At 36.7% G+C, this 26,338-nt stretch overlaps 1 protein-coding gene across 2 annotated transcripts in view; it reads right to left on the bottom strand.

The window, feature by feature from the left end:
• The window catches only part of CNTLN (centlein), a 185,564-nt gene that overhangs the window by 18,345 nt on the left and 140,881 nt on the right, over positions 1-26,338 (bottom strand). The window contains exons 20-24 of one of the 2 annotated variants that reach the window (XM_075210868.1): positions 17,493-17,696; positions 9,712-9,809; positions 7,224-7,350; positions 6,046-6,183; positions 5,218-5,403 (exon numbers count right to left, since the gene is read on the bottom strand). In XM_075210868.1, the coding sequence (XP_075066969.1) occupies positions 5,218-5,403; positions 6,046-6,183; positions 7,224-7,350; positions 9,712-9,809; positions 17,493-17,696 (753 nt within the window). Of the gene's footprint in view, positions 1-5,217; positions 5,404-6,045; positions 6,184-7,223; positions 7,351-9,711; positions 9,810-14,989; positions 15,946-17,492; positions 17,697-26,338 lie in introns of those variants that run through there. The other variant, XM_075210870.1, reaches the window with a different exon arrangement.

A 26,338-nucleotide genomic window follows, 5' to 3' on the forward strand; every position in this document is an offset into this window, starting at 1 on the left:
CTGTATTATTGTAGAGAAAGCAGCCATTACCAGGGCAGTGCTTCTATATCTATGTTCAAAGTCAAAGCCGGACTTGTGATATTGGGTATTAAGTACTCAAGGTAACAAATGTACAGTATGTAGATTCATAGATTCATACATATGAGAAAGGCTAGTGATGCTACAGCAGGCAGAGCTCTGCTTTGTAATTTGAGATTTTTGACCTGCAAAAGGTCAATTGTGCCAATCCATATAAAACTGTAGACATCCCAAGTATTAATCTATGGATATAGTGAACATTTGCAAATGCTGCTTTTCTGCTCAATTGTATAGGACGTTTATGCAAGAAAAATTAGTGCTTTCTATTCTATCATGATATATATGCAACTGGACAAACACCCCAGCACATGTTCTGTAACATCATATGTGTACAGGGATACCACATCTGTGTGCTTTATTTGCCGACTGGACACTTAAGGGCCTAGTAACCATGGGACACACTTTAGCTTCCAGATGGCAATTTTTCTTTAGCTGATTTCCCTGATGTCACAGCTTAGGCTCTAAAGTGCCACAACACAAGAAACACCCTAAGATGACTCCAAATAGAAATCCTGACCCCAATGTGCCCATTCAGGGGTATATGAAGATTTTTGACACTCAACAGTAGTTTTGTTCTGTTATTCATTGGTTTGGCATTAAAATAAACATTTTCGTTTCTTAATGCTTCACTTTAGCAGTATATTTGTAACACACAGCTACTAAAAAAAACCATCAAAACTTCATCTGCTACTTCACCAATGTGTGGGGATAACATGTATGCATGTCAGGGCGCACAAACAGTGGAGCACATTTTGGTTCCAGAGAGAAATAATCAAGAGCTGGATTTTCTGGCAACATATGGAAATGCCAGAATATTACAAACACCCCAAGCTGACACCACATATAAAACTAAACCACCAATGTTTCCCAATGCGAGTCCTGGATAATCCACACACAGGTCATGTTTTTAAGATGCCCTTAATCATGGATTGATGATTTAAACCAAGTACAATTTATAGTGCATTTTAGAACACAGTATGGACAGCTGGAGAAATACATCTCAACATGATTCAGCTATTCTGCTGTCTACGAGGATACCACATAAAACTAGAACCCCTTAAGAAATTTATTTAGGGCTATAGTGACAAGGTTTTACTACTTTTTTTGCTAGTATAGATTGGATTGTGCAGCAAAATACAAAAAAACATGCAATCCCCCCACCACCACCTAAGTGCTTCATTTTGTAAAAACAAGCAGAGCATTGTACAGAGCATGGGCATCTGGAGAAACACACCCCAACATGCATTTAGATACATACTGCTGGGTACAAGGATACCACACGAGTATGAATTGCTTGCTGATTGTGCATGTTGTAGAGGTCATAAAGAAAGGTGAGAAAAATTTCCACAATGCATTGCAAAGCCTTTTTTATGTTTGGTTGTTTATTAGTTTTGTATTTATTTTAGCTATGGGCTGCTTTGTATAGTGGGGAGTGTTGTGGAATGACCTTCTGATGTACAAAAATGAATACAAATATACATGATAAAAGGTCTCATAAAATGCATTGCATCACAGCAATGGTAAATTGGATTTATGGACCAATAGGAGCTCATTTCTTAGTGATGCACATATTAAAGGTGGGTCCCAACAATGTTTTAATCTCTGACTCAGTACTGACTTTACGACCTATGGGATTAGTATAATAGGACACATGGAAATGTCAGATATCAGAAACACCCCCAAGCTGCCACCGCATATAAAACTAGACCCCCTAAAACTAGAAATTAGGGATTGCGTATTACGGAGCTACCACACAGGATTATGTCAAATTGGGGCATACTGCACAGTACTGCTGGATGTTTGGTCCTCTTGGTTGTGTACCCCACTACAAGCTCTTGCACTAAACTGCTCTGTCCCTAGTACCACAATGATGGTAGTATGTGCCTCACTGCTGCCTATAAACGTCCTCTTCTCGTGTCTGGTGATTGCTCGGTCAGAGTCACGGCCAACAGTTAGGTATTACTGTCTTCAACAATACAGTAACTGAAAACTAATGAACCCAACCAACACAATTCCCTTTTTTTCCACATATATTCAACATATATAATTGCTAGCAAACTTGTGGACACACTAAATCTATACTAATTCTAGTAAACTTTTATGTATCTAAGATCACACTGTGCATCGCAGATTGCTGAATATGCGGCTACATAGCCAAAGACTAGTCGGAGTGCCCATGCTGACCCTTGTCCTCCGCCAAAAGTGCCTACAATAGGCATGTGAGCGCCACAACTGGACCATGGAGCAATGAAAGAAGGTGGCCTGGTCTGATTAATCACATTCTGTTTTACATCATGCAGACGGCTGGGTGCATGGGCGTTGCTTACCTGGGGAAGAGATGGCACCAAGATGCACTATGAGAAGAAAGCAAGCCGGCAGAGGCAGTATGATGCTCTGGACAATGTTCTGCTGGGAAACCTTGAGTCCTGGCATTCCTGTGCATGTTACTTTGACTTGTACCACCTACCAAAATATTGTTGCAGACCAAATACAACCCTTCATGGCAATGGTGTTCCCTGATGGCAGTGGCCCAGCCACAATGCAAAAATTGTTCAGGAATGGTTTGGGGAACATGACAAAGAGTTCAAGGTTTTCCCTTAAAATTCCCGAGATCTCAATCTGATCAAGCATCTGTGGAATGTGCTGGAAAACAAGTCATTGAGACCCCACCTCACAACGTACAGGACTTAAAGGATCTGCTGCTAACGTCTTGGTGTCAGATACCACTGGACACCTTCAGAGTCTTGTGGAGTCCATGTCTCCATTGGTCAGAGCTGTTTTGGCAGCACGAGGGGGACCTACAGAATGTGTTAATGTTGTGGCTGACAGGTGTACATACCCTCTAAAAATACTACTGAAAAGTTAAAAGCTGTCAATACCTATATAATTAACATATAACAGCTAAAAAACAAAACAAAAAAAACAACTGACACACTAAAAGTATATACAATTTAAACCTTTTGTTCTTACAAACAAAGTATCTGTATAATGCTGCCTTAACATTAGATAACTATAAATACTTTAATTTGCTAATACCCGTAATATCATCTACACCTCACTCCACAAATAAAAACAGACAATGGTTAATGCAGGATGGGTGGGAAAAAGATGGGGAAAAATATCAGATTATTCTCCATTTATACTTCTTTAACAATAACACAAAGTATCCAGCACCTCTCTCGGACCATATCATTTTTGTCCCTGGCCAATGTCATTTGAATGCAGCTTTCAAGTGACAGCACAAACACAGGTACTGGGTGCGAGTATAGGAGCATGCACCCACAATGATGGAGAGCGGCTGGTCAGCAGGCAGTTAAAAATAGATTTCTGGTACAGCAGGACATGTATGTAGAATTAAAAACTTTAGAATTAAAAATGTTACCTAGTATTATCTTCAATAACATTAGCTACTATTAATACCAGATCATGTTCTCCATAATCTAATATATATAAGCCTAGCGGCGTGTGTTAGTCTGTGTGTGAAAAAACCCCCAAAAACAAGCTGCAGCGCCACCTGCTGGGTGGAGTTATACACTGACCTACTAAATTCTTAGCATTATCTAATATATAAAAGTAAAAGCCTAGCGGCGTGTGTTAGTGTGTGTGGAAAAAACTATTTTCTCAGAAAGGACTCATCCAATTGACCTGAAATTTGGTATACTGACATTATTTGACAAAAAAAATAGAATAGTAAAGTCAGTTAACTTCCATCATCCCCCCTTCCCCCTGTGGGAGGGGTAGTAAAGGCTAAATTTACGAGTTGAGGGGTCAAACTCATTTTCGTGAGGTAATTTTACCTCATGAACACACATTAAAAAGGGCGCTTGCGTCGGGAAGTAACGCTCTTCCCCTGAGGAAGCCTGGGCTAGGCCCAAATGCATGACAAGAACCTTTTTAAGACCTTAAGTAGCTTGATTTGACTAGAATGCATGAGTATCATGCACGGGTTAACTTGTAAAACATATGTCTACTATGACCCTTGTTGATATCAGTGCATCTTATTTCTGACAAGCCTACATTTAATTCAATTGCCATAAATGTGTTACAGCCTTTCATATTATAATCATTTATTTACAAGGAGCCACAAAAGGTCCGCAGCTCAGTAATGGGGATAGAAAAAAACAACCACAGCAAATCACACAATGAACAAACAGCAACGAGTTACACAGTAGAGCATAACAACTACAAATCACACTATGAACAAACAGTAATGAGCTGCATAGCACAGAGGGGAGGGAACGCAGAGGAGGGATAGGGACAAAACAGTGTGAAGCAAGCCTGTGCCCAGGGACATGGGCATAACATACAGGACCAGAGAAGCTGTAGGTGGAGACAAAGAGAGCAGACAGAAGGTGCCTGACATGGGTGTGCAGGTGGAGAGGATAATGTAGACAGGAAAAACACAAAGAGGAAAAACACGAGAAAAGAGGTCTCTGCTTGTTAGAGCTTGAGGGTCCATTGCAGCTGCACAAATCCCAAGTCAATCAGAGAATTAGGGCAGAAGAATTGTCTCATAGAAGCACAAATAAACTTCTTTATAAAAAAATAAAGACCCTTATGATCCATTAACATTTGGAAATGAAAAAAACAGAAATATTGTAACATCTACACACAGAGAAGGCACTAGTTTTGTGTGCACCATACTAATTTGCTAGGAACCAATGACATCACTGAGACAGAGCTTTACTAATATTCATGAAGCCTGACATATTTATGAGGTACTGGTTCCTAGTGACATAATAAGATACAAACTCATAATTTAGCCCGCAAAATGGCTGCCTCCACTGTATAAGTGAGATGTCCTCTAACTCCTTATTAGGTCATAAGGATCCCAGAAAACTAATGTCTTTTACATACACACTTTCTGCATCACGCACCATACCTAAACAGTAGAACATGCAGATTCTTTGCGGAAAATGTAATAGTATTTGAGGTCTTCAATTCTTGTACATTAATTTATTTCAATTATATGGAAAAAGAAAACCACGTAGAAGTACTGATACAATATAGCATTGGTTAAAATCAACTAATTTGATTTCAAATATTCAAACTTCTGGCAAAGTGTGAAAGCATCAATCATTACAAAGTAGCTTATTAACTAAAAATGAGGTGATGGATTAAGGCACATAAATGTTATACCTTTACAAATGTGACAAACTCTTCCATCCTCCTATTGCCATGTAAAAGCTTATTCTGTACCACTTCCAATGCTTGCTCACTTTGCATTGCTAAGTTGTGGAGTTGTTGTGTAGCTGTCATTTCCAGTCCGGACATGGCACGTTCAGCTTCAGTCATTTTACTTTCCAAGTTTTTGACTTTTACATCCTGCAAGATATAAGTTTATATGCATTGTTTTGTTTAGCTTACAAACTTACATTAATTTACCTTTCAGAAACTCTCTTATTATCAGTTTCTTAATCTCAGACCTCACACCAATCAGTGAATCAATCTATCAATGACTGCATGTAAAAAACACAACAAAACAAAAACCAACAATAACAATCCTGAATTCTAGGCACATTTTTTGATTTTTTAGATTTTGATCAATGAGTTTGCATGAATTATCCAAAAGTCTACCAAAGTGGTGCACATTTCTCTTGTCATTCCAAAATTCAAAGCGATTGTGTCAAATGCCGATATGAAGCATCTTTTAGAACCATTTAAAAATTAACATTTTTCTGCAGTTTTAAAAAGAAAATATGTAGCAATATTGCTACTTACTTTTAAGGACTGATCTTATTTTAATGTGTCAAAATGAGTGACACAGAAATATGCAGCTCAATTACTAAAATTGAAAATGTGTACATAAAAGCTAAAACTGTAAAGCATTTTTAATGCCTACGATAGTGATAATGGGCTAATAATGACTTACAATAGTTCTATAATCTTTTCCTTCTATCTACAACAGATCAAAACTATTATCCATGTTTACGTCCTCTTTAAATATGACAAAATCATGCAATATACCTGTTTCTCCAGTTCTTCCTTTATTTTGTAATACATTTGTTCATAATGCACTTTTTCTTTAGTAACTACACTAAGCCTCTGTTTTAATGAGTCAACTGATGCCTTCTTGTGCGAACATTCATCTGTCATTGTCTTTACCTGGAAAATGACAAGGCAAAAGTAATAAAGTCTGAGAGGAGTAACTAATATGATGCATATGTCATATAAAATATATCCTAAATAACACAGTTACAAAATGCAGATCAGATAATTGCCAGGAGTGGATGCAGAACCAACCTTGGAGCATAAAAAATATAAGCAGCAACAATAAAAAGGATATGAAGAAAAGTGTATATTACTTGCAACATTTTAATCATTCCTTTGCAAGATTACATTTAGGAAGACAGTTTCAGTGGGTGAAAATAAACCCTAATTATTGTTTCTATATCATAAATATATGGTGACAATGAAAGTGGAATGTTATAGGAGTAAAAGATAAAGGTGGGCTGAGTCTCCTGACATTACAATGATAAAGCACCCTAGGCCTACTCACCTGACAGATTACCGAATCTTCAACTTTCATTAACATTTTAATCAGAATGGACATGGTATAATTAAAACAATATGTTAAGGACCAACTGCTATTAAAACATTACATTTGACAGCAGACCCAGAGCAGGATGGTCACACAAAGGCTTTTGAGAGTCACTAGTTAGACGGCCCTGTTTTATAATATTGTACTAATAATAATTCACCTATCTATGTTACATTCTGTAAAGCAACAAAACATATTTGATTCCTTACCAAAAAAGCACTTCTAATCAGACCAGTCGGTGTGATAACTGGTTGCAGCTACTAGACAAGGAGCAGGGTAAGTCAATTATTTAAACAAATAAATGTGAATTTAGAATAAACAATTATTATTAGAGGAGAATTACAGTTTATGTTCCAGCCCACACTACTGAATGTATCACTCTCTCTACAAAGACACCTTACTAAGTTTAAATGATTGGTCTTAGAGCAACATTGCTTTATGATCCTTAATACATGTTATTTTTCTATCAAGTTAATGCCTGTCATGGGAAGAGGTTAGCTGGTCTCCAAGGTATAATTATGCTGCACATGCAATGCACTGCACTACATTCCAAGGTGATTTTGTGAATAATATGCTCAGGGAATAAATATACAGAGTGCATTACCTTCCTTTCAAGACTTTCTAACATTTCTTTGCTTGGTCTCTCGTTTTCCTGGTAGGTTTTCAGACGAGTTTTCAGATCCTCTATCAAATGCCTTTTCATGTTGACATCCCTTTCCATCCGAGCCACCCTAGAGAGAGAGGGCCTACATTACTACTATACAATTCAGATTTATACTCTTTCCCATAGAAAATGCAGAAAATGGGTGTATTGCACAGCATGACATTACACATAAGTGAAGCAGTATACATTGCTAACAGCTGATTTACAAACTTATCAATCTTGCTGGATTTTGCACTTCCTTATTTGCATATGCAAATTATGTCATATGCATCAATAGTTTCAAATGCAATGTTGCTTATGTTCATATATACATATACACACCCACATATACATACATACATAGATAGATACTGTGGTCGAAAGTGGGATGCTATATGGAGCCAGACCACCACTCTAATACCTGCATTGTAAAACTATCACATTCTATCCCCTTATATTTTCCATACCACAACATCTGCATATTAAGGAAGTAGACATTCTATATATCCCATAGTGTATGAAAAAGAAAATGTAAAATGTTATCCTCCCATATTTTACTTCTAGGTCTTTATTATGCCCATGTATTCAGATCAAAACTATATTAACACGCATATTTGTTACCACTTTAAACATTAGAACTAACTGAACAGATGGAAGTATATATTTCAGGACTAACACTACTTAAAGAAATATACATGGGTGCAACCTAAAGGAATCACACAAACACAAATGTGACCATCTGATGCTGGTAAAGTCATATGCTTGCAATCTTGCAGGAGTAGGAAAAAACATTTCATTGTCTACTAAATTCTTTTACTTGAATTATTTAACTTTAAAATTCCAGATACCAAATATTCAAACCCATATATAAAGACCAGTTTGAGACCAAAAATATAAAGGAGAAAAATAAATAAATAAATAACATTTTCATTCATAATATAAATTTGCCTAGTTCATAAAATACAACAGTCAAATGGCCCAAAAAAAAAAACGTTTTGCCTATGTGACAAGCAAAACATTCTAATTATGTAAAAGAGGAGAAGGTAACACTTACGATCACATGGAATATCGATATCATTTTTTTTCTAAAATTTTGAAACTTCTTTGTACAATGAAAATGTATAGCTCATTACAAGCACGAACAAACAAACAAGCCCTCAAAATGCAAACCACACCAGATAATGATATATGCCAGAACTCCCATCAGTATTTATATTTGCAGGGCACTATACCTTTCCCTGGAACAGTATTAACGGATATTTAAATACATAACCTTTTGAGATTGCAGAGGTATTTTAATGTTGGTTAATTAATCATCTTAAGCGATATTTAGCTATTATAGGTCTACAGAGTCATTAACTTTTTCACTCCCACATACTATACCTACTAAGCCATTGTATATAATTTTAACTGTAACTCTCCGATGAAAAATTTTGCAAGACAAGTTTGACATTGGCACAGTGCATGACAAATGTAAACAAGCCATTTAAAAAAAAAGAAAGAAAAGAAAATGTTAAAAATAGCATTCTATGGAACATAGGACAATAAAAAAATATTATGAATGTAAAGAAATAGCATTCCTATAGCCCCACTGCAAAAGCAAATTACTTTAATTCTTCATTAGTAAAGCAGAAATTAAATGGGACAAAAAACAATAACAAAAAACTAAATTAAGGGAAGATTATCTTCTAAACTCAAAATAGTTTGCCATTTTTTGGGTGACCTTATCCAGCATTAATTTGTCATAACTATAAACCAGAGAAAAATGTAATTAGTAATATATAAATAGGGTAATAGCAAACAACGAAACTATCATACAGAATACAATAGGAATTCCTTGCAGAATGGCTGTAAGAGCAATTTGCATTGAAGTCCCACAACTCAAACGAAAAAAAAACTGAAAGCTATAATTTGTAAACTCTTGAATTCTTCTTTTTAAAAGGCCCCAATCAATCCAAATCTAAACAAACAAAACTGTCCTTTTGCACTTGTTATACATATAAGCTTTGGTGCTTAATCCAGTTTAAGCAGCTAAACCTTGACACGTCTCTCAGCCCCCAGGCAAAGAATTACTGTATCAGAAAGATTCCTCTCTGCCTTGATTTGAATTTACATCAAGGGTGATTAAGTCCACTCTTGGGTCTCAATCTAACTTTGGTTACTCCATCAAATCATTTATGAGTTCACACAATTTGTGACCTTCAGCTGCACTTCCCCGCTTTTTTGTGAGAGTAGAAAATCCATCTGTAATATTAAACTTAAAGCAGAGAAACGAAAAACAAATGTAAAGAATTAGCACCTCAAACTCTCTACCTCCCCTGACCCAAAAAATTGCAAGCATTAAAGTCTGAGAACATTCAAGGATTGAATCATAAAAAGCAGCTACCACAAGGTGGCGACAAACACAATGGATCATTGCATACATTTAGAAAAATAAATTATAGAGTACCTTTCCTGCAGTTCCCGAACTCGTTCTTCCTTTTCCTGGACTTCATTTTTCATGGCTTTAATTGTTGTGGACTGTTTTGCCATTTCAATGCTCATATTCTAAATTAGAGATACAAAATGAACTATGCACACTTCTGGAACTTGGTTTAATCTATCTGGGAGGTCCTCAACATGTTGTATGTGTTCACTGCCTTACAGTACTCGAAGGCTTAAATATACAATCACTTCATAAAACATAACTGCAAATACACGGAAAGAAGGTATAGCATTACAAACAATAACAAATGTGTATGCATTGAGCTCCCATTATAACCAACTGATGGGGAAAAAACATAACATTCCATTCAGAACTAAAGAATACAGTCTGCACTGAATATAAAGTTTTTAGTGCTACAGTCTGGCATTATAGATATTTTATAAAGATAAATAGCAACTTTTAACCATCTATGGAATTACCTCTACTTTGTGAACTGAAACCATATATGCAATAATTATATATGACATATATAAAGCAACTATGACATTTATGCTTTTTCCTCAATACCATGATCATTGTTTATTTATAGCCACACATTCTGTAGCGCCAGACAATTATCATACACAAATGACATACATGAGTGCAGTAAGGTTGATCACAAGCAGGACCATATTAGCAACAAAATGAAAGACAGTCATGCAAGATAGCAATGTCAGGATCAAATAGAGAATGGGTGGAACGCAAACAATCGCAGATATGGGCACAAATTCAGTGTGCGACAGTGAACAAATAGCAAAGCACTCAAACAAATTTCACCAAACTACCTGATGAGGGATGGATTGGGGAGAGGGAGAGTGAACGAACATGAAACATAGGGAAAAAAGGATCTTGCTCATGAGAGCTTACATTCCTGGGGGAGCGGAAAAGAGTCACAGTAGGAGCCAATGGGATGCAAGTGGAACATGGTTTATAGAGTGGATCTGAGGGACTTGGATGGGCTTGTGTAGGCAAGTCTTTTTCTTAAAATTAGTAAAAGCAAACAGAAGAAAAATATACAATCAATATTGAAACAAATACGCATAGGTTTCATATATATTTGCCAGTTACAGATTCTAGAATGAATAATGTCAGAATTACAGTTGACTTAATAAAGACATGATGTGATATTCAGAAGGATGATGTGTATTTCTGTAATTAAATGGTTCTCATTTTACTGTAACTGCAATTTTATGTGATAAAATGGTAGAGCACAATGACTTATAAGTATCTGTCTCTCCTAATTTGAAAGATCTTGATAAACATACACCATATTGTGTGCAAGCAGAAAGTTCTCTTATAGTGCTCTTAAGATAGGAAGGGTGTCTCACACTGACTGCCTGCAGGAGTGTACAACTCATTGTCCCTGAATTCAGCAAGAGATTTGCATATCCCTAATTAGGGGAAATAGTACTATAGGTTAAATATAGATTACATAAAACGCTTCCTAAACAAGTTGCAATACTATGTGTATTGTAACACTTCAAATATTGTCTGTAACTGATTCAACTTGACCAACAGCCAAAATCCTCTGATTTGAGGGATGTGTAGTGCTTATTTTTAAATGCTATAAAAACAATGACAATCAAGGATATATAGTTATATACATACAGCTCTAATAAAGCACTAATAAAGTAATATTTAATCTTCTGTATGGCTGCTGGATGATTTTGACTAATAGGAATAGGTTTTGCTTGCGATTATTCTGCACTGATTGCAATCATCACAATCTCAGGCACATTATTTCTGAACCATCTGTGTATCCTTTCTGGAATGGTGTGACAAAAGTACTAGCCTAACATTTTTACATTACTCACACCATAATTGATGATAATACTTTATGCAAGCAAGTTGTGTGGCAAATTAAGAAAAAGAGACCAAGGAACACAGGTGCATTGGCATGAAAGCATGTTGAATGTAAGTAATCGCAACTGTATTTACATTAGCTCCTTTAAATTTGCTCCAATTACTAGGCATTCTTATTATGATTTACCCAGAAGAGGCTCTGGTGGATTGGGAGACGACCATACTAATGACTGCCAGTGCTGTCCTTCTGCATCAGGGTACTATAGCTGTAGGAAGAACTGACCTAAAGCAGGGGGATGGCAAGCGAGGGACATAAATGCACTCAGTCAAAATTAGCATACTGAGCCATCATCTACCAGACACATGTAGATAGGGGATTTTCTTTTCACTTTGAATAGAATGTAGTTAACAAAAGAAGACTTAAAAAAAATGTTTAACTGTTCTTAAAAACTGTGTGTTTGCAGCTTAATATCTTATGGAATCTAATTTCTACTGGTCACGGAATATTTCTTCATTCCAAATCAATGTATTTACAGATAGATATAACAACAATGGCACAGTACCGGTAATAGTCACTATTGCGCTTCTAAAATTCTGAAAAGAAAGAGAGTGACATTAAAATGCTGAAAGTAGTAATTGCAACATGTCAAAAATGCAGACTTAGTGCAATACTTACACACAACATTTCCGCCATGGTTCATATAATGGCAGCCAGCTGAATAAGCCGGCAGTGGGGTGGACGTCTCTTAAAAGGGCAACACTTTCATTGCTAGTATTAAGGGGGCGATGCAAGAAAACTTATTCCTTTTTTGCCTTACTTTCCTTAACGACTCAGTCCCATTATGTTTTGTGTCCGTGTGTTTGGGAAAACACACCATTTGAGACAATTATAGCCTATTTCTTTTTTTGTCTAATCTGTTTTTCTAGAGGAGAAAACACAGCAGATGGAGCACAACAATAAAGTCTGAAACAAATAATCCAATCCATCCTCAAATTTTAAACAATGCAAATAAAAAATGAACAATGGGTTTCAAGCATACAAATAAAAATCAAGGTAGTAAGAAAAGAGCAGGAAAGAAAAGTGAAGGGGGAGAAAAGATGGGAAGAGGTAAAGGAGAGGGGATTCCTCAGGACATCGCAACAAATCCGATATCAGTAGAACTATTGCCTATTTCTACATCAGTGATAGCTAATGCCACTGATAACCATAACATAAGACAACTGTGTTTTGCAGCGGGTGCAAATGTGCAAAAATAAAACAAAAGAGAAAAGATCATTCAGACAGACGATGCTGCAATGCTTACACAGCTATGATGCAGTGTACAATAGCCTGTGCCACTAACAGTCACAATAACAGAAAGGGTCAGAACTAAAATAATGAATTGAATAAAGAGGACTCATAGCAACAGGTTGAAGGGACCTGATCCACTTACACTACACTCTACCCTAGTCACAGAGAATCCATAGATATTTTTCCAAAAAACATCCAGGACATTTTCCTATAGTACACTTCAGAAAGAATAAGTGTCTTGTGCTGTAATCTCAATATATAAGACTGTAAACATGTTACACTTATTGCTGCTAGCTTCTTTGCATTCCATGCACTTTACTTAGCCAGTGGGTGTTAATTGTTCTGCAGAATTTCGGCACATCATAATTGATTTGCAAATTCCTCTGGCAATTGCGAATCTCTGAAGTTTGGTGGAATATATTTGCCCATTTGTAGCAGTAAACCCCTTTGGTTATCCTTCCTCATAATATGTACAACATATTATGGTGTCACCATTCAGACCAAATGCTGAATCATTTCATTTCATTTCTCTTACTCTACTGGGAATTCAGAAATGCACAAACAAATTCAAATTTAGTTAACAAATTCAAAACATGACATAATAATTTAATGTTTATAGTAAACAGTATCTGTTGACACTAATTCATTCAAATCACAGCTCTATACAAAGTACTTTTTAATAGCAAAGAATTAAAAGATGGATAAGCAGAAAACTGCTCAGTTAACACATAAAACATGCACTGTTAAATTTAAAAAAACAAAACAAAAATGAACAACCCTTTGCACATGGTGTCTTACCAAAAGACAGACAGGATTATACATATAGGGCCTGATGCTAAGTTAGGAGCAAAGCAAAATAAAGGAGCAACTTTGCACCTGGACAAACCATGTTACAATGCAAGGGGTACAAATTGATTTATTTTTTGCATACCAGGAAAATACTGGCTGTTTTTTCATGTAGCACACAAATACTTTATAGCTTTATTTTTACACTGAAATTAAAGTTGATCTATGACATGCCGTATCAAAACTATAAATCTGTCTCTACATTTTAAGTTTACCTCCCCTTTAATGCAACATGGTTTTGCCAAGGTGCAAATTTGCTCCTTTGCTTTGCTCCTAACTCAGCATCAGCCCCAGAGTCTCACTGTGTAGTCATGGTTCTGTAATTGCCACCTTATGATTAACCAATAAATAAGACTAGTGACACAATGGTGCTTTGAGCACAAGCATATTTCAGCCCCAGGATAATCGGGGCTTACATGTATTTGTATCTGTACATAGCAGGCTGTGAAAGTGTTGGATGATGCACACTTGTCACTTGACCTTTCCTCCGGAATCTGAAACTTGGCAAGTATGACACAAGGTACTCGGGAATGAGAATATTATTCAAAGCAATAGCTATGCTCTCTCTTGGGTAGGCTTCCGTTACATCTTACAGCTATTAAGCCTGGGAGAGAGCATACATGCACCGAATAAAATGCTCTCTCCTAGACTGCCCTCTAATTAACATTCATGTACTTCTTTTCTCTCTTTGTTCTTTACCTGTAGTATACTAAACCTGTCACCAGAAAATAAGACTTCTATGTCTTATATCAAACAAAATACACTTCCAATCTCACGTCTCCAATCAGGTTTCTAGCCTTAAGTGCCTCTTTAAAACAATTAAGGGGCTTATTCAGAGGTGGATGAATTAATCCTTCAAATGTATGTAAGAAGACGGACATAAACGTGCATATGTTGAGTTGGATACATCTCAAGATTAGGCCACCTCAAAAAGAGTAGCATTTATGTCCCAGGATAGCATAGAGATAATGTAGAATTTTTAGTGGTAAATGCTGAAATTGCATTGTACACCATATAATAATGTAATGAAATGTCATATACAAGAGAGAAAACTGTCTTGACAGTTATTAGTTAATATGAAAGTCGTATTTTTAAAATAAAAATTTAATTAAATACAAACACAAATTACATACAAACAGCTGTTGTTTTCCCCTTTAATAATCAAATGGGAATCTCCTTCCCTGCAGTTGGCCAAATTGAAATGTCAATTAAGTAATGTGAATAAACCTCCACGACTTAATATAATGTTGAAGACACACCAATGAATTAAGTATTACCAACAGGAGAGGTCAATTCACAAAAAGACAATTGTGAGCAGCTACACAGTACTGCTGATAGTCATCATCACTGCACCAAAGGTTTATGTGCTAGGTCCCGTTAGGTTACAATTATGTGAACACGCCTATACTGTACTCAGCCAACACTTGCCCACCCACTACACCTTTAGAGGCATAAGGAGACCAAGTAACTGGTACACAAAAACCTGCAGATAGATGCATGCATATGCTTTACTGCTGCATGTGTGCAGCTCAGAAATGCATATATTATGCAAAAAATATAACATATCCAAAGATAAATGAGCCCCCAAATTTCCTCTCAATCTTCCCAAACAACCTCTCCAAGCACCACCACTGCCCAAGATCTTGCTTCCTACTTCCAACAATGAAGAGATTGAGTATTTGATCTCTTCTTCCCCTGCTCTACTACCTGATCACTTGAACATATCCCCTCACAAACCAGTCTATCCCTGTCTCCTGTGCGCATACCAGCCTTAACCCAACTGTTCTCTCTCTCGCCCCACTGGGGTATCTTTCCCTCAATAATAAGCATAGAGTTATAACTACTGTTCCAAAAACAAAATAATTGTGACACACTCTGTCCCAACTCTTGAATATCATGTTCCTCCTCCAAGCTTCTTGAGAGATGTACCTACACTCACTTCACATAACCTATTATACCTTCCTCAGTCAGGCTTTCGTTCCCAACACTCTGCTGAGAATGCACTGTCTAAGGTCCTTATTGATTTGATTACTGTTAATTCTAAAAGCCATTACTTGCATCTAATTCTTGAACCTCTCTGTTGCATTTGACACTGTTGACCTCTTATTCATAAAAATGGTGATTTCCACAAGTCTTCAGGACACTGTAATCTCCAGGCTCTCCTCTGACTTTTTAAACAGCTTTTTAGTGTTTGTTTCTCTGGATCCACTTCTTCTATCAGATGGAGTACTGCAATCTCGGTGCCATGCCCTCTTTTTTTCTCTATCTTTGTCACTTATCTTGAAATACAAACAAAGTTGCTTTAGACTTGAATATCACCTCTATGTTGATAACACACAAATCTATCTATCCTTTCTGGATCTCTCAACATATGTGTTACCAGTCAAAAAAAATACTTACCTGCCATCTCTATTTATGTTGACAACATAATAAACGCTACCACTCAAACTCGCTGTCTAAGTTTTATCCTTAACTCAGATCAATCCTTTGTTCCCCTCATCCAATCTGTATTCAGATCATGTTAAGAAACATTTAGAGATTATGCAGCTATCTCACACAAGACAATGCAAACATTTATAATTCACACATATTGAATATTGCAATTCCCTGTTTGCTGGTCTTCATTTGGTAGGGAGGTGAAATTAAAGTAAAAATGGACCAGTGCCAAGTTCTAAACACCAAATCTCCAAAAATTCAATAATATTTAGCTCTCAAAAGTATTAATTTACAACAATGATTTTGCAGATAAAAGTTGCACTATAACAGTGACAACCAAGTTGCCTTTTGACCACGACCTGTAAAATATCTATGATAATTACAAGAATAAATGTTCTGCAGCAGTCTGACATAGTCTGACTATACTGTTGGGGCAATATGCCACTATTCATAAAAAGAAGTAAAAGACCAAGGATGCTTTAATAATAACGAGAACAGATGTTTAAAAGGGACAAAAGTAACAGGGATCATGTGTGTTGGAACAATCAATGAGCCAACTCAAGATCAAAACTAGACATGAAAGAATCTGAAACCTGAAAGCTTTAGCAGGAAGAAAAGAAGAAGAAAAATACAAGATCAAAACTTCAACCTTACTAATGACCCCACCACATGTATGAGCTGCTGTCCAATTTCTCCCTTCACATCAGCTTTCTTTTCTATTGTTGTCAGCTGTCCTCCAAAGCCTTTAGTCCTGGCTAGCAGAGTCAGTGAGCAGCTCTTTTAGAAGCTGGCATGACTCAAGATCATAGATTGCATGGTAGCATGAGCTACACGAGTACTGAAACCAGTACATCCTCCCTCCTGAGCCTAATGTCCTGATTTTGCTACTACGGTCTAAGGCCCTCTGATCATGAACTGCTTCGTAAAGGCAGGAGTTCAGTAAGTTGTTTGGAATGTTGTCTCCTTGACTTTCTCCCTTGCACTTCATCTACAAATACATCCTTTTCTGTCATACAACCTTTCCTTTTTTCAGAACAAGTTCTTGCCAACACTAAAAGAAAAAAAAAATGGCTGTGGCTAAAGCTAGCTCAGCTAATGTGAAGAGTCTGTATGAACTCATTCTTCAACTATGGAAGTATAAATAACAGCATATAAAAAGCTGAAGCATATTAAAATAAGCACGCACCTTGATTTGTTTCCTATTATCAGGGGCACGACTCTATATGATTGCTGTTAAATAGTGCTCAGAAACCATGGTACGTTTGCTGTACACATACCACACTGGTGATAAGTCACAGAGTAACTTGATTATGTCATGTTGCTGCAACTACCAGTGTCTACAAAGCCTGACATATAAGTGGTGTCCTCAGTAACACAATCCTTATTTTACCTTTAGTTTACTCTGGAGCTGCTTAATTTCCACATCTGTGCTTTTAGATGGTGTTAATGGAGTCGCTGCAGGTTGATCCAAGGTCACAGAGCTCACTATTTCCTGTGACCTCCTGGCTTGGGCCAGCTGCTCTGTCATCTGCTCAATGGTTCTCTCCAAATTTTTTTTTTCCCGGTGAAATTCAGTAAGGTCCGAACACAGCTTCTAATATTTGGAAGAGAAAACAGTACATTCAGACTTGTGTCATATACACTTGGAAAGTAAAGCATTAAGCACACTTCTTGAAACAACTGTTCCAGTATCAGTAAAAATCTTTTTTTTGTGTCACTGTTTCAAAATGCATATATAGTGTATTTTGAAGCTGGAAAAGTTATATTTTGCATGCTTATTTTAACTCATCATTCATCAATCATTTATATTACTGTAAAAAATTGGTATAGTGAAACTGACATGAGCAATGGTACTGTATACATATAATTTCAAGTATGACTATAATATGCAGGTAATGTCCCTTTACAAGATGTATGTGAAGTTTATGTGGGTATAATATCCTCCTTCATCTATGGCTTCCAATGTTACTGTACCTGTATATTTCAGTAAAGCCCTGACGTTCATATTAACTGCAAATGCTGTAATACCACTGATACTGTTTGAACCACATTGAATTATGTGCAATTCATTACTAATCCTTAAATGTAATTTCTTTAAAGTTTTAAAACTACTCCCCTTTCACTGGTTAGATAATTCTCATTCCAGGGCGGAAAGAGAATGTGCTGTCATTCACTTCAATAAATGTAACACTTGTAGGTTGGAGAACACATGATACACTCCCAATCTGCTACCCCCTGTCCTCTACTGCCAATACAGATCTTTTGTAATTCAATGGAAATTCTGGCAACATGATCTGTTAATTAAGGTGTATATATATATTGTATTCAGGCTTCCCTGTGGTAGCCTTCTTGCAAGCCCTCTGCATGAACAATTTTGGTCTGAAAAATCAGCATTGCTAATTGAGAGAAAACAATCAACCAAACATAATATATGTTCCCTGTCATGCAACATTTATTAATACTAAAATGATAGATATGCTTTAAGAATGTACCAACCCAACTAAATATGTTTTAAATATATTATCATTATGACTTTGATGCATGATCCTTCTTCTCTGTCTACTAAACTCTGCCTCCTCTGCATGGAACATTTGTCAGCACTCCCTTAGTATAAATCTACTGGCTACCCGATTTGACAGCAAGTTGGAACAACCAATTACAGACCTATAAGAAAAGTAAGCATGTTGTTAAGGGCTCCACAGAGCTGGCTGTCAAATACAAAAAACAGAGCTGTAGAGGAAGAGAAGCACAGATAGCGCTAGATGACTCGACTGGATCTTGAAACCCATATGCATTTCTTTAAGAAACATTTAGATGAAAAACATGTTCTGACTGGGGTAATAGATGCCTAGTTAAAGCACAACTGAGGGTGGGTTTACCTTTTAACATAATAAAAATATACCTAAAATATAATACCACCATACAATTTGTAACACTAGCCAACAAAACACTTTTACTAGAGTCTAAAAAACTAAATATTGTTTTAAACTATATTTTGCAGGTCTTCTAGAGGGTAAATAAAATTGAGCAGCTGTTGTGGGTAATATTTTGTTGGATGATCTTCGGTTGTGTTTTATCTCCTGTGTATACATCACGGCCAGTGAACCTCACTTTACATAACCTTGACTGGGGATTGATGTACTTAAAAGGTAAAAGCCAAGCTGGAAAGGGATACAATAACAGATGCCGGCTGTTTATCTCCACTGAGTAGGACTTACCAACTTATATAGCAGCCAAAGTGATTCCGAATCATTTGCACAAATGCTGTGTTTAGAGATTACGTTTATTAGAAATGTAATGAAAATGGCTACAAACTGCTAATTACTGTCAACCTGGGCTCATTACATTGATTTCTGGAAGGAAAATGCCACCACAAAGTTATGCAGCAGGCAACACATATATTCCATAGAAAAAACTTACAGTTGTTGTTAAAGGGGGGGAAGGGGGCTATACAAAAACAAAAGTAGGGATCAGGAATTACACTGTAATAAATAAAATATGTGACCAACTTCTTAATAGTAACAATGGTGTGTAGTTTTATTAAACATAAAAAATTATAACATTTAAAAGAAAAAAACAAGATGGACCTCACAATACTCAAACAATTAATTAAAGTAGAAAATAGCATGTCTGGCTGGTGGCCAAGCAAAGGCACTGGATTACCAACAATCACTAATACTGCTGGTGATAAAGCCATTGATGATTGAGCTATCCCAGTATCATAAAAGTGATGGAACCTTATCAGAGCCAGAGGCAATGTGTGCTGGCTTCTGTTGATGGTCTGGTTTCTAGAAAGGATGAATATTCTCATCCTTTATATCTCGGTGAACAATGTCGCAGGCATGACAGTGTCGTACAGCTTCCACAACTTGTTGGATGTAGCAATTTTCTCTACAACAGTTCTCCGGATGCCTTACCACCGAAAGGTGGTGACTGGATCTACTTCTCCCCCTTAGAGCTGGGGCATGCAGTGTCACAGTATCAGTCACTGGTTCCGGGATAGTCTTTTCATCTGCAGCCGGATGAGGACAGACCCCTTAATCCAAGAGTCTGCAGTTAGCTCACACTCACTGTTTTTCTTGACTGCTCCCTGAAAGCTTCCATGAAGCTTCCATGAACCACATAAAAAAATAAAATCCTTCTTTTCTCTAATCATAGTCCAGTGGGTAATCCGAAGGGAAAAACAAACAACAATAAAACAACAACAACTTGAGAGTACCGCTCTCTACGAGTCCCTGAGATGAATGGTTGTGCCCTGAATTAACTGGAGGACACTCAGCCAATTACAAATGTTTTCCAATCTTGACCATAACATTACGTCATTTTGTGGTACAGCACATAAAAAACATAACACAAGCATAAAGTTAACCGGTCATGAACCAACCTGGGGAAATGTCTCTTACTTATTGGCACTGCTGCTATAAATCACTCCCGTCAGGAATATAGCTTCTATTAGCCATCAGGGTTAGGCTGAAAGAGATCAGTTTCCTGTACTACACTGAAGGCTGGTTCAAAGCCAGAGATCAGGGCGAGACAGGAAACAGGGCACTATAAGCTAAAAGCACAGGTTTATGGGAAGATCCCCCCTGCCTTCCTCTCCACACATAGCATTGCGCACTAGTTTGCAGTGACTGTTACTTGAGCCGTGCCCCTCCAACAGGCCACCATGATGTATGAAGTCATGAACGCTACACTTGCGACCACTCTAGTTCTGTCAATGGGCATGGCCTAGTGTGTGGTTGGTTCGGAAAAAACAGAAAATGTAAGAGAGCAGAAAAATGACAGAGCAGACGCCTCCCTAAATATTTGCTCAGAGTTTGTAAAGATGGCATAATGCTATGTCTAAAATGTGTATCCCCCCGTATAAGGCAGTATTAAGCAAATTCCTTCACAGCACAGAAATTTTTACATATGTATTTGGGAATATCATCAAATGTCTTTTCAAGTCTGATCAACTTATACAGTTTATAATTCTTTTAAAATAGAAAGTAGTACTGAAAAATGGACAACAGAGACACTACAGCAGGCTGTATCATTCATTAATTGCAAGCTTGCTCGATGTTTGAAGGGCTTCTCCCAATCACTCATATAAGGCTGCTCTCTGTCAAATAAACTTATTAGTATGCCGCAGTAATTTCCACCGAAATGATAAGTAAATGACGGTAATATAAAAGTGTTCTAACCAAAGAGATAACTACTTGTTAGACTTGAGCAGCCTGTAGAGACCATTAAGAATCTTTGAATAATTGGACATTGGTAGATTAATTCTATTTTTACTTTAACAGCACTATTTTAACAGAGCAGTATATGAATGACACAATACTGAGCATGCATAATAAGGAGAAATAAAAAAAGTTAAATTAGCATTTTATGTCATACATAAGTGTCAAATCAGAAAAAAATAAATCTTTAAATACTGGACATGAACATCTTAAACAATCTGGTGTTGACAACTTATTGATGTGAAGCTTTTTAATTACCTACCACAGATATATATATATATATATATATATATATATATATATATATCCCCCCAATATCCTGACTACAGCCCCTGTCCAAGTGAAGAGAAGCAGCCCCAAAGCATGATGCTGCCACCAAAATGCTTCACGGTAGGTACAGTGTTTTTTGGGTGATGCGCTGTGTTGTCTTTAAACCAAACATATCTTTTAGAATTAAGTAAGAAAAGTGCAACCTTGGTCTCATCATAAGCCATAGCTCCACTTGATTTGGGGAGAATGAATGTACTTTGTTGTGAAATTTAGATAAGCTTGGATATTATTTTTTTGCGACAAATTTCTTCAGTCTTGCCACTCTACCCCATAGCTCAGACATGTGCAGAATATAGAAGATTGTTGTCACATTGTGGTGACCTTCTCCGGCCAGAAATTCCTAAAGCTCCTCTAGTGTCGCCATATGCCTCTTGCTAGCCTCCCTGGTTAGTTTTCACCTTGTCCTATAATCAACTTTGAAGGCACGTCCTCATGTTGGCAATGTCCCTGTTGTGACACACTTTTTGAAAGCTCCTTGCAGATGAAGGATATCCCAGTAAGATGCAACCAAGAAAACTGTAAGGAAATCCTACAGAAACAGCTGATCTTTATTTGTGATTAATCACAGTCACTTTCATTGCTGGCAGTTGTATACTAATTACTTTTAAACATAATGTTGAGTGTGACTGGTTAACTCTGAACACTTGATTTTTTCTGCTTCAGACAGATATGACAAATGAAATGGGCAATGCTATTATGAATTACTTTTCACCCTTCTCCCTGCCTTAAAAGTATGTCCCCTTGTTCTAGAAATCCTTTCGTGCTGAAAAGACTGCTTTTCCGAGCTTTAATAATACTTTTGATATATTTGAATATTTCTATCATATCACCCACGTTCCTTAACTCCTCTGTACATGTTTAGGACTGGTGAGTTGCTGTTATGGACCATTTTGATAGCCCTTCTCTGAATTCTTTCTATTTTTATTAATGCCTTTTTTTTTTTTTTAAATAGGGACTCCAGAACTGTACACATCGCTCTTTTAGGGTTTCAGGGTTTTTTTTCATTTTTTTAAGCTCCACTAGGATGCAACTGTCTATGATTTTAGTTATTTTCACAGGCATGTTTGTGTAAGGTATTCTGCCATGGCCAAAACTAGAGGTGGGCAGCATAGAGAAAGACGGACTCTAAAAAAAAAGGTACTTATTGTGTAGTGGGTCTACACTGCTTTCATGCTCCATTCATTTGTTTTTTTATCCCCACCTAAGTTTTAAATGCAAAAAAGATAAACAAAAATAAATTTCATAGCGTACTATAATAGTATGCTAAGTCAGTACGTTTTATGACACAGTATTACTTTATACTTACGTTTCACATTTAATACTACGTAAAAAATTACAAGTATGACAGCAAACAACATTGATTTTGTTATCATTTTTTTTTTTTTTTTTTTTAAAAAAACCTTTGTGTTAAAATTTTGGATGTGCATGGAGAGCCCTGACATAACATGACAGTCTGAGTGCTTATGATGCTTTTCTCTCAGGATATAACAGAAAGCATTGACATTCCATTAACAAATAACCTTGTCTTGGCAAGATGATGGGATGCTGGATTAGGACAGTCACGTCCTTCTCCACGTGGACACACGGCTCACAAACTGTTTCGGGCACAGTTTACCCTGCGAACATGATCCGAATGACATTTCACAAATTCCTGGATAAATGTTGCTACACTCAGCCAGCAGAGACAGGCTGTGTCATGCACAGATCAATAATAACACTGTGTTTTATCAGCTTCAATATACAAGGAGTGTGTTGTCTGGCAAAAGCCACGACCCTAGAGAATCTGACATATATAAATGGAATGACCTATAAAATACGTCTACTACACATAGCTTTTAGGTAAATCATACGATGGTGTTTTTTAAAAAAAGATATTGCTATCATTCATAAAAAGACTTTTACAAAGCAATGCCAAAAAAACACGCTGCAATCATCAATTATACTGTTTCCAACTAAAAAGCATACACTATGCTACCTTATAAACAGTGTACTGTCATGTTTTTTTTTAAAGGGAAATCTTACTTTGGTGTGCATTCTTTAGGGGTTAAATGTGCAAATCAAATATATATTCTAAATAGACCATAATAACAATTCTAGGTACTACACTGTCGTATTTCCATCGTTGGAGCGTTGGGCAGTGTTTTTCCTATTATAGCCCCCCACTGGTGCATCACAAACTCACAACCTTAGTCACATTACTAACATTTGGGGTGTTTAAAACTTGAAAATTAGATAACAGTAACTGTCCTAAAAGATATCCAACCTTGTTTACATACAAGATGCATATTGTAGTAAATAGAATACTAGAAATAGTTATATCAAGATTCATTTAAAAGTAAACAAAACCGTAGTCTATAAATTAGAGAGTTCTGAACGTTAACGCATACCGTGCAATAGCTCCTATAACTGAAGAATTTGCATTATCTTGTATATATATAACTGCATGAAAATTCATGTAAAGAAGCAATAGTCCCCTATATGAGTGTAACACATATAGGGCGGAATTCAATTAACTGCAAAGTGCCGCCGGAGCCTCACTCGCTTCTGGTTATTATGGTAGACGAATAGCTGCTCACTCTTGCTGTCACTTCTAAAGATAAAGATGGCACCAGTAAGATAAGTGCAGTAGTCTTAAGAACTGAATCATTCACAAAGCGAAGTTAAGGAGACATGCTGCTCTACTGTCATATGGAAGCAAATTAGCTACATGCAATGTCTTCAGAGGTGAATTGCTGATGTGTTCCACAGTAGTAGTCATCTCTCATGAACATGCCAGCTTTCAAGCTGGAAAAGCATAGTGCTGCTATGAGACATTACCCAAGAGGCACCTTTTTCCCCTCCTCCACAAGTGCAAATTTCCTTCTTTAATTAAGGCGCTAATCTAAAAAGTCTTCTCTTAATTACGAACCCGACCCAAGAATAGCACTTGTAAAACCTGTTTTAGGAAAGTATAGAGTTCCAAATGTGTACAACCGTGACTTAGTTTTTCCTTTTACTATGAGGAACTGCAGGTGCAAATAACTTTATAACATGCAAAAATGTTTGTATCCTGAAGCAGTTATTTAAACTTTTTTCACTTCAGAAATTCAGTGATTTGATTGGGGGAGGGGAATTCAAACTTTTGCATACAACTGTAACTAGGAACAACTAGGGTGCCCTCCCAAAGGAAGTGAAGGACTGTAGTAACTGTGTTAAGTATCAAGAAAATTGAGTGCGTGTTTGCATAACAGCTATAAGCGTGAGATGGGGCTAAATCAAGTATGCTGATTTTTTAACTTCTTCCTCCAAAGAATACATTTTACTTATTGTGTTCAGATGAGGATAATCTAAAAGAAATCACCTATACATAAAAGGACAGCTCTGGTGTCCAAGTTGTCTACCAGTTAGTGATATTGATAAACCTATAAATATTCTCCTATAACACAATACATAAATGACTACTACTAGGGTTCAAATTATAACAATCAAACTACTTATGTTAGCTTCACAGAATAGAGACCCAACCAGAAAATAGTAAATGCTTAGAGTCTTCTTCACAATTGTCTCTACATATTTTCAGTGTCCCCTTATTATATCTACTTATCATGTTAAGCTAGGTTCGAAATAAACAGATGGCTAACAGAGGTGTAGAAGTAGCATATAGCAGATTAAGTCATAGAGAAGTCTGATCCTAGCCCCAGCATGCATTCTAAATCTGTTAACTTCGCAGGATAGCTGTATGAGAAACGTAGAATTTAAATAGATTAATTAATATATACAGTATATGCATTTATAGACCTTGAGACTTTAACACTGTTATAAAGCAGGGACAAGGTGCTTAAGGACACACTTTCACCACTCAGACTCTTATACTGCTTCAGAGTTCACAGAGTCCCTAAAGTCGTGGTTATTGGGAAAGTTTGGCCAAATATCCGACTTTCCAGACTTTTTTTTTTTTTTAATGCATATAGATAGAACAAGTATCCCTATTTAAAGCTTACCTCATTTGTTTTATGGGTCTACAGGAGGGTTTGGACAACTTTCGCTTGACTCATGGTATAACTTATGTATGGAAAACAATCAATGCTCAATCAAAATCAACAGACCTGTTTTGCATGCTTGCCTAATTTTCATCTCTTTCTTCTCAAAAAAATAAATAAATAAAAAATGTTACCTGAAATGAATATATTAGGTATTGTACGCATTCTAGCAAACCACGTGCGTCATCTAATGGAGCATGTAGCCCTTGAATGTGTTTGCTTCTTCTCCATGTTTTATTGGGCCTTACGTGCGATTTCCACTGACACTTGGGGCTGGAGTCTTCTCAATGTTTAAAAATATAAAACTAAAAAAAATTGCTCCAGGTCATGCTTTGCAAGACAAAACTTTGTTGCCAGCGGGTTCTTCTACTTTTTGGTCTTGTACAACATATGAGTTGGAGGTAAGTACCCCAAAAATGGGCTTATTATGGTGTTAAGGTTAGGAGCCCACCTTTCCTGTGTCCTAATTACTCTATACCAAGCCACACTCCTTTCATAGTCTCACAAATAGTTTTGACATTCACGCGCCGTACTCACCTCGGTTTTCCTTTGCCACATCATGGCGGTGCCAGATCTCCTTCTGCCTCCTTTTTTTATTCCTGTATCTTCTTAACCTTGGTTTTCTTTTAAAGTGGACACTTTTCAATCTGATGTTTGTGAAGTAA

This window comes from Mixophyes fleayi, chromosome 1 (assembly GCF_038048845.1).
Source record: "Mixophyes fleayi isolate aMixFle1 chromosome 1, aMixFle1.hap1, whole genome shotgun sequence".
NCBI lineage: Eukaryota > Metazoa > Chordata > Amphibia > Anura > Limnodynastidae > Mixophyes > Mixophyes fleayi.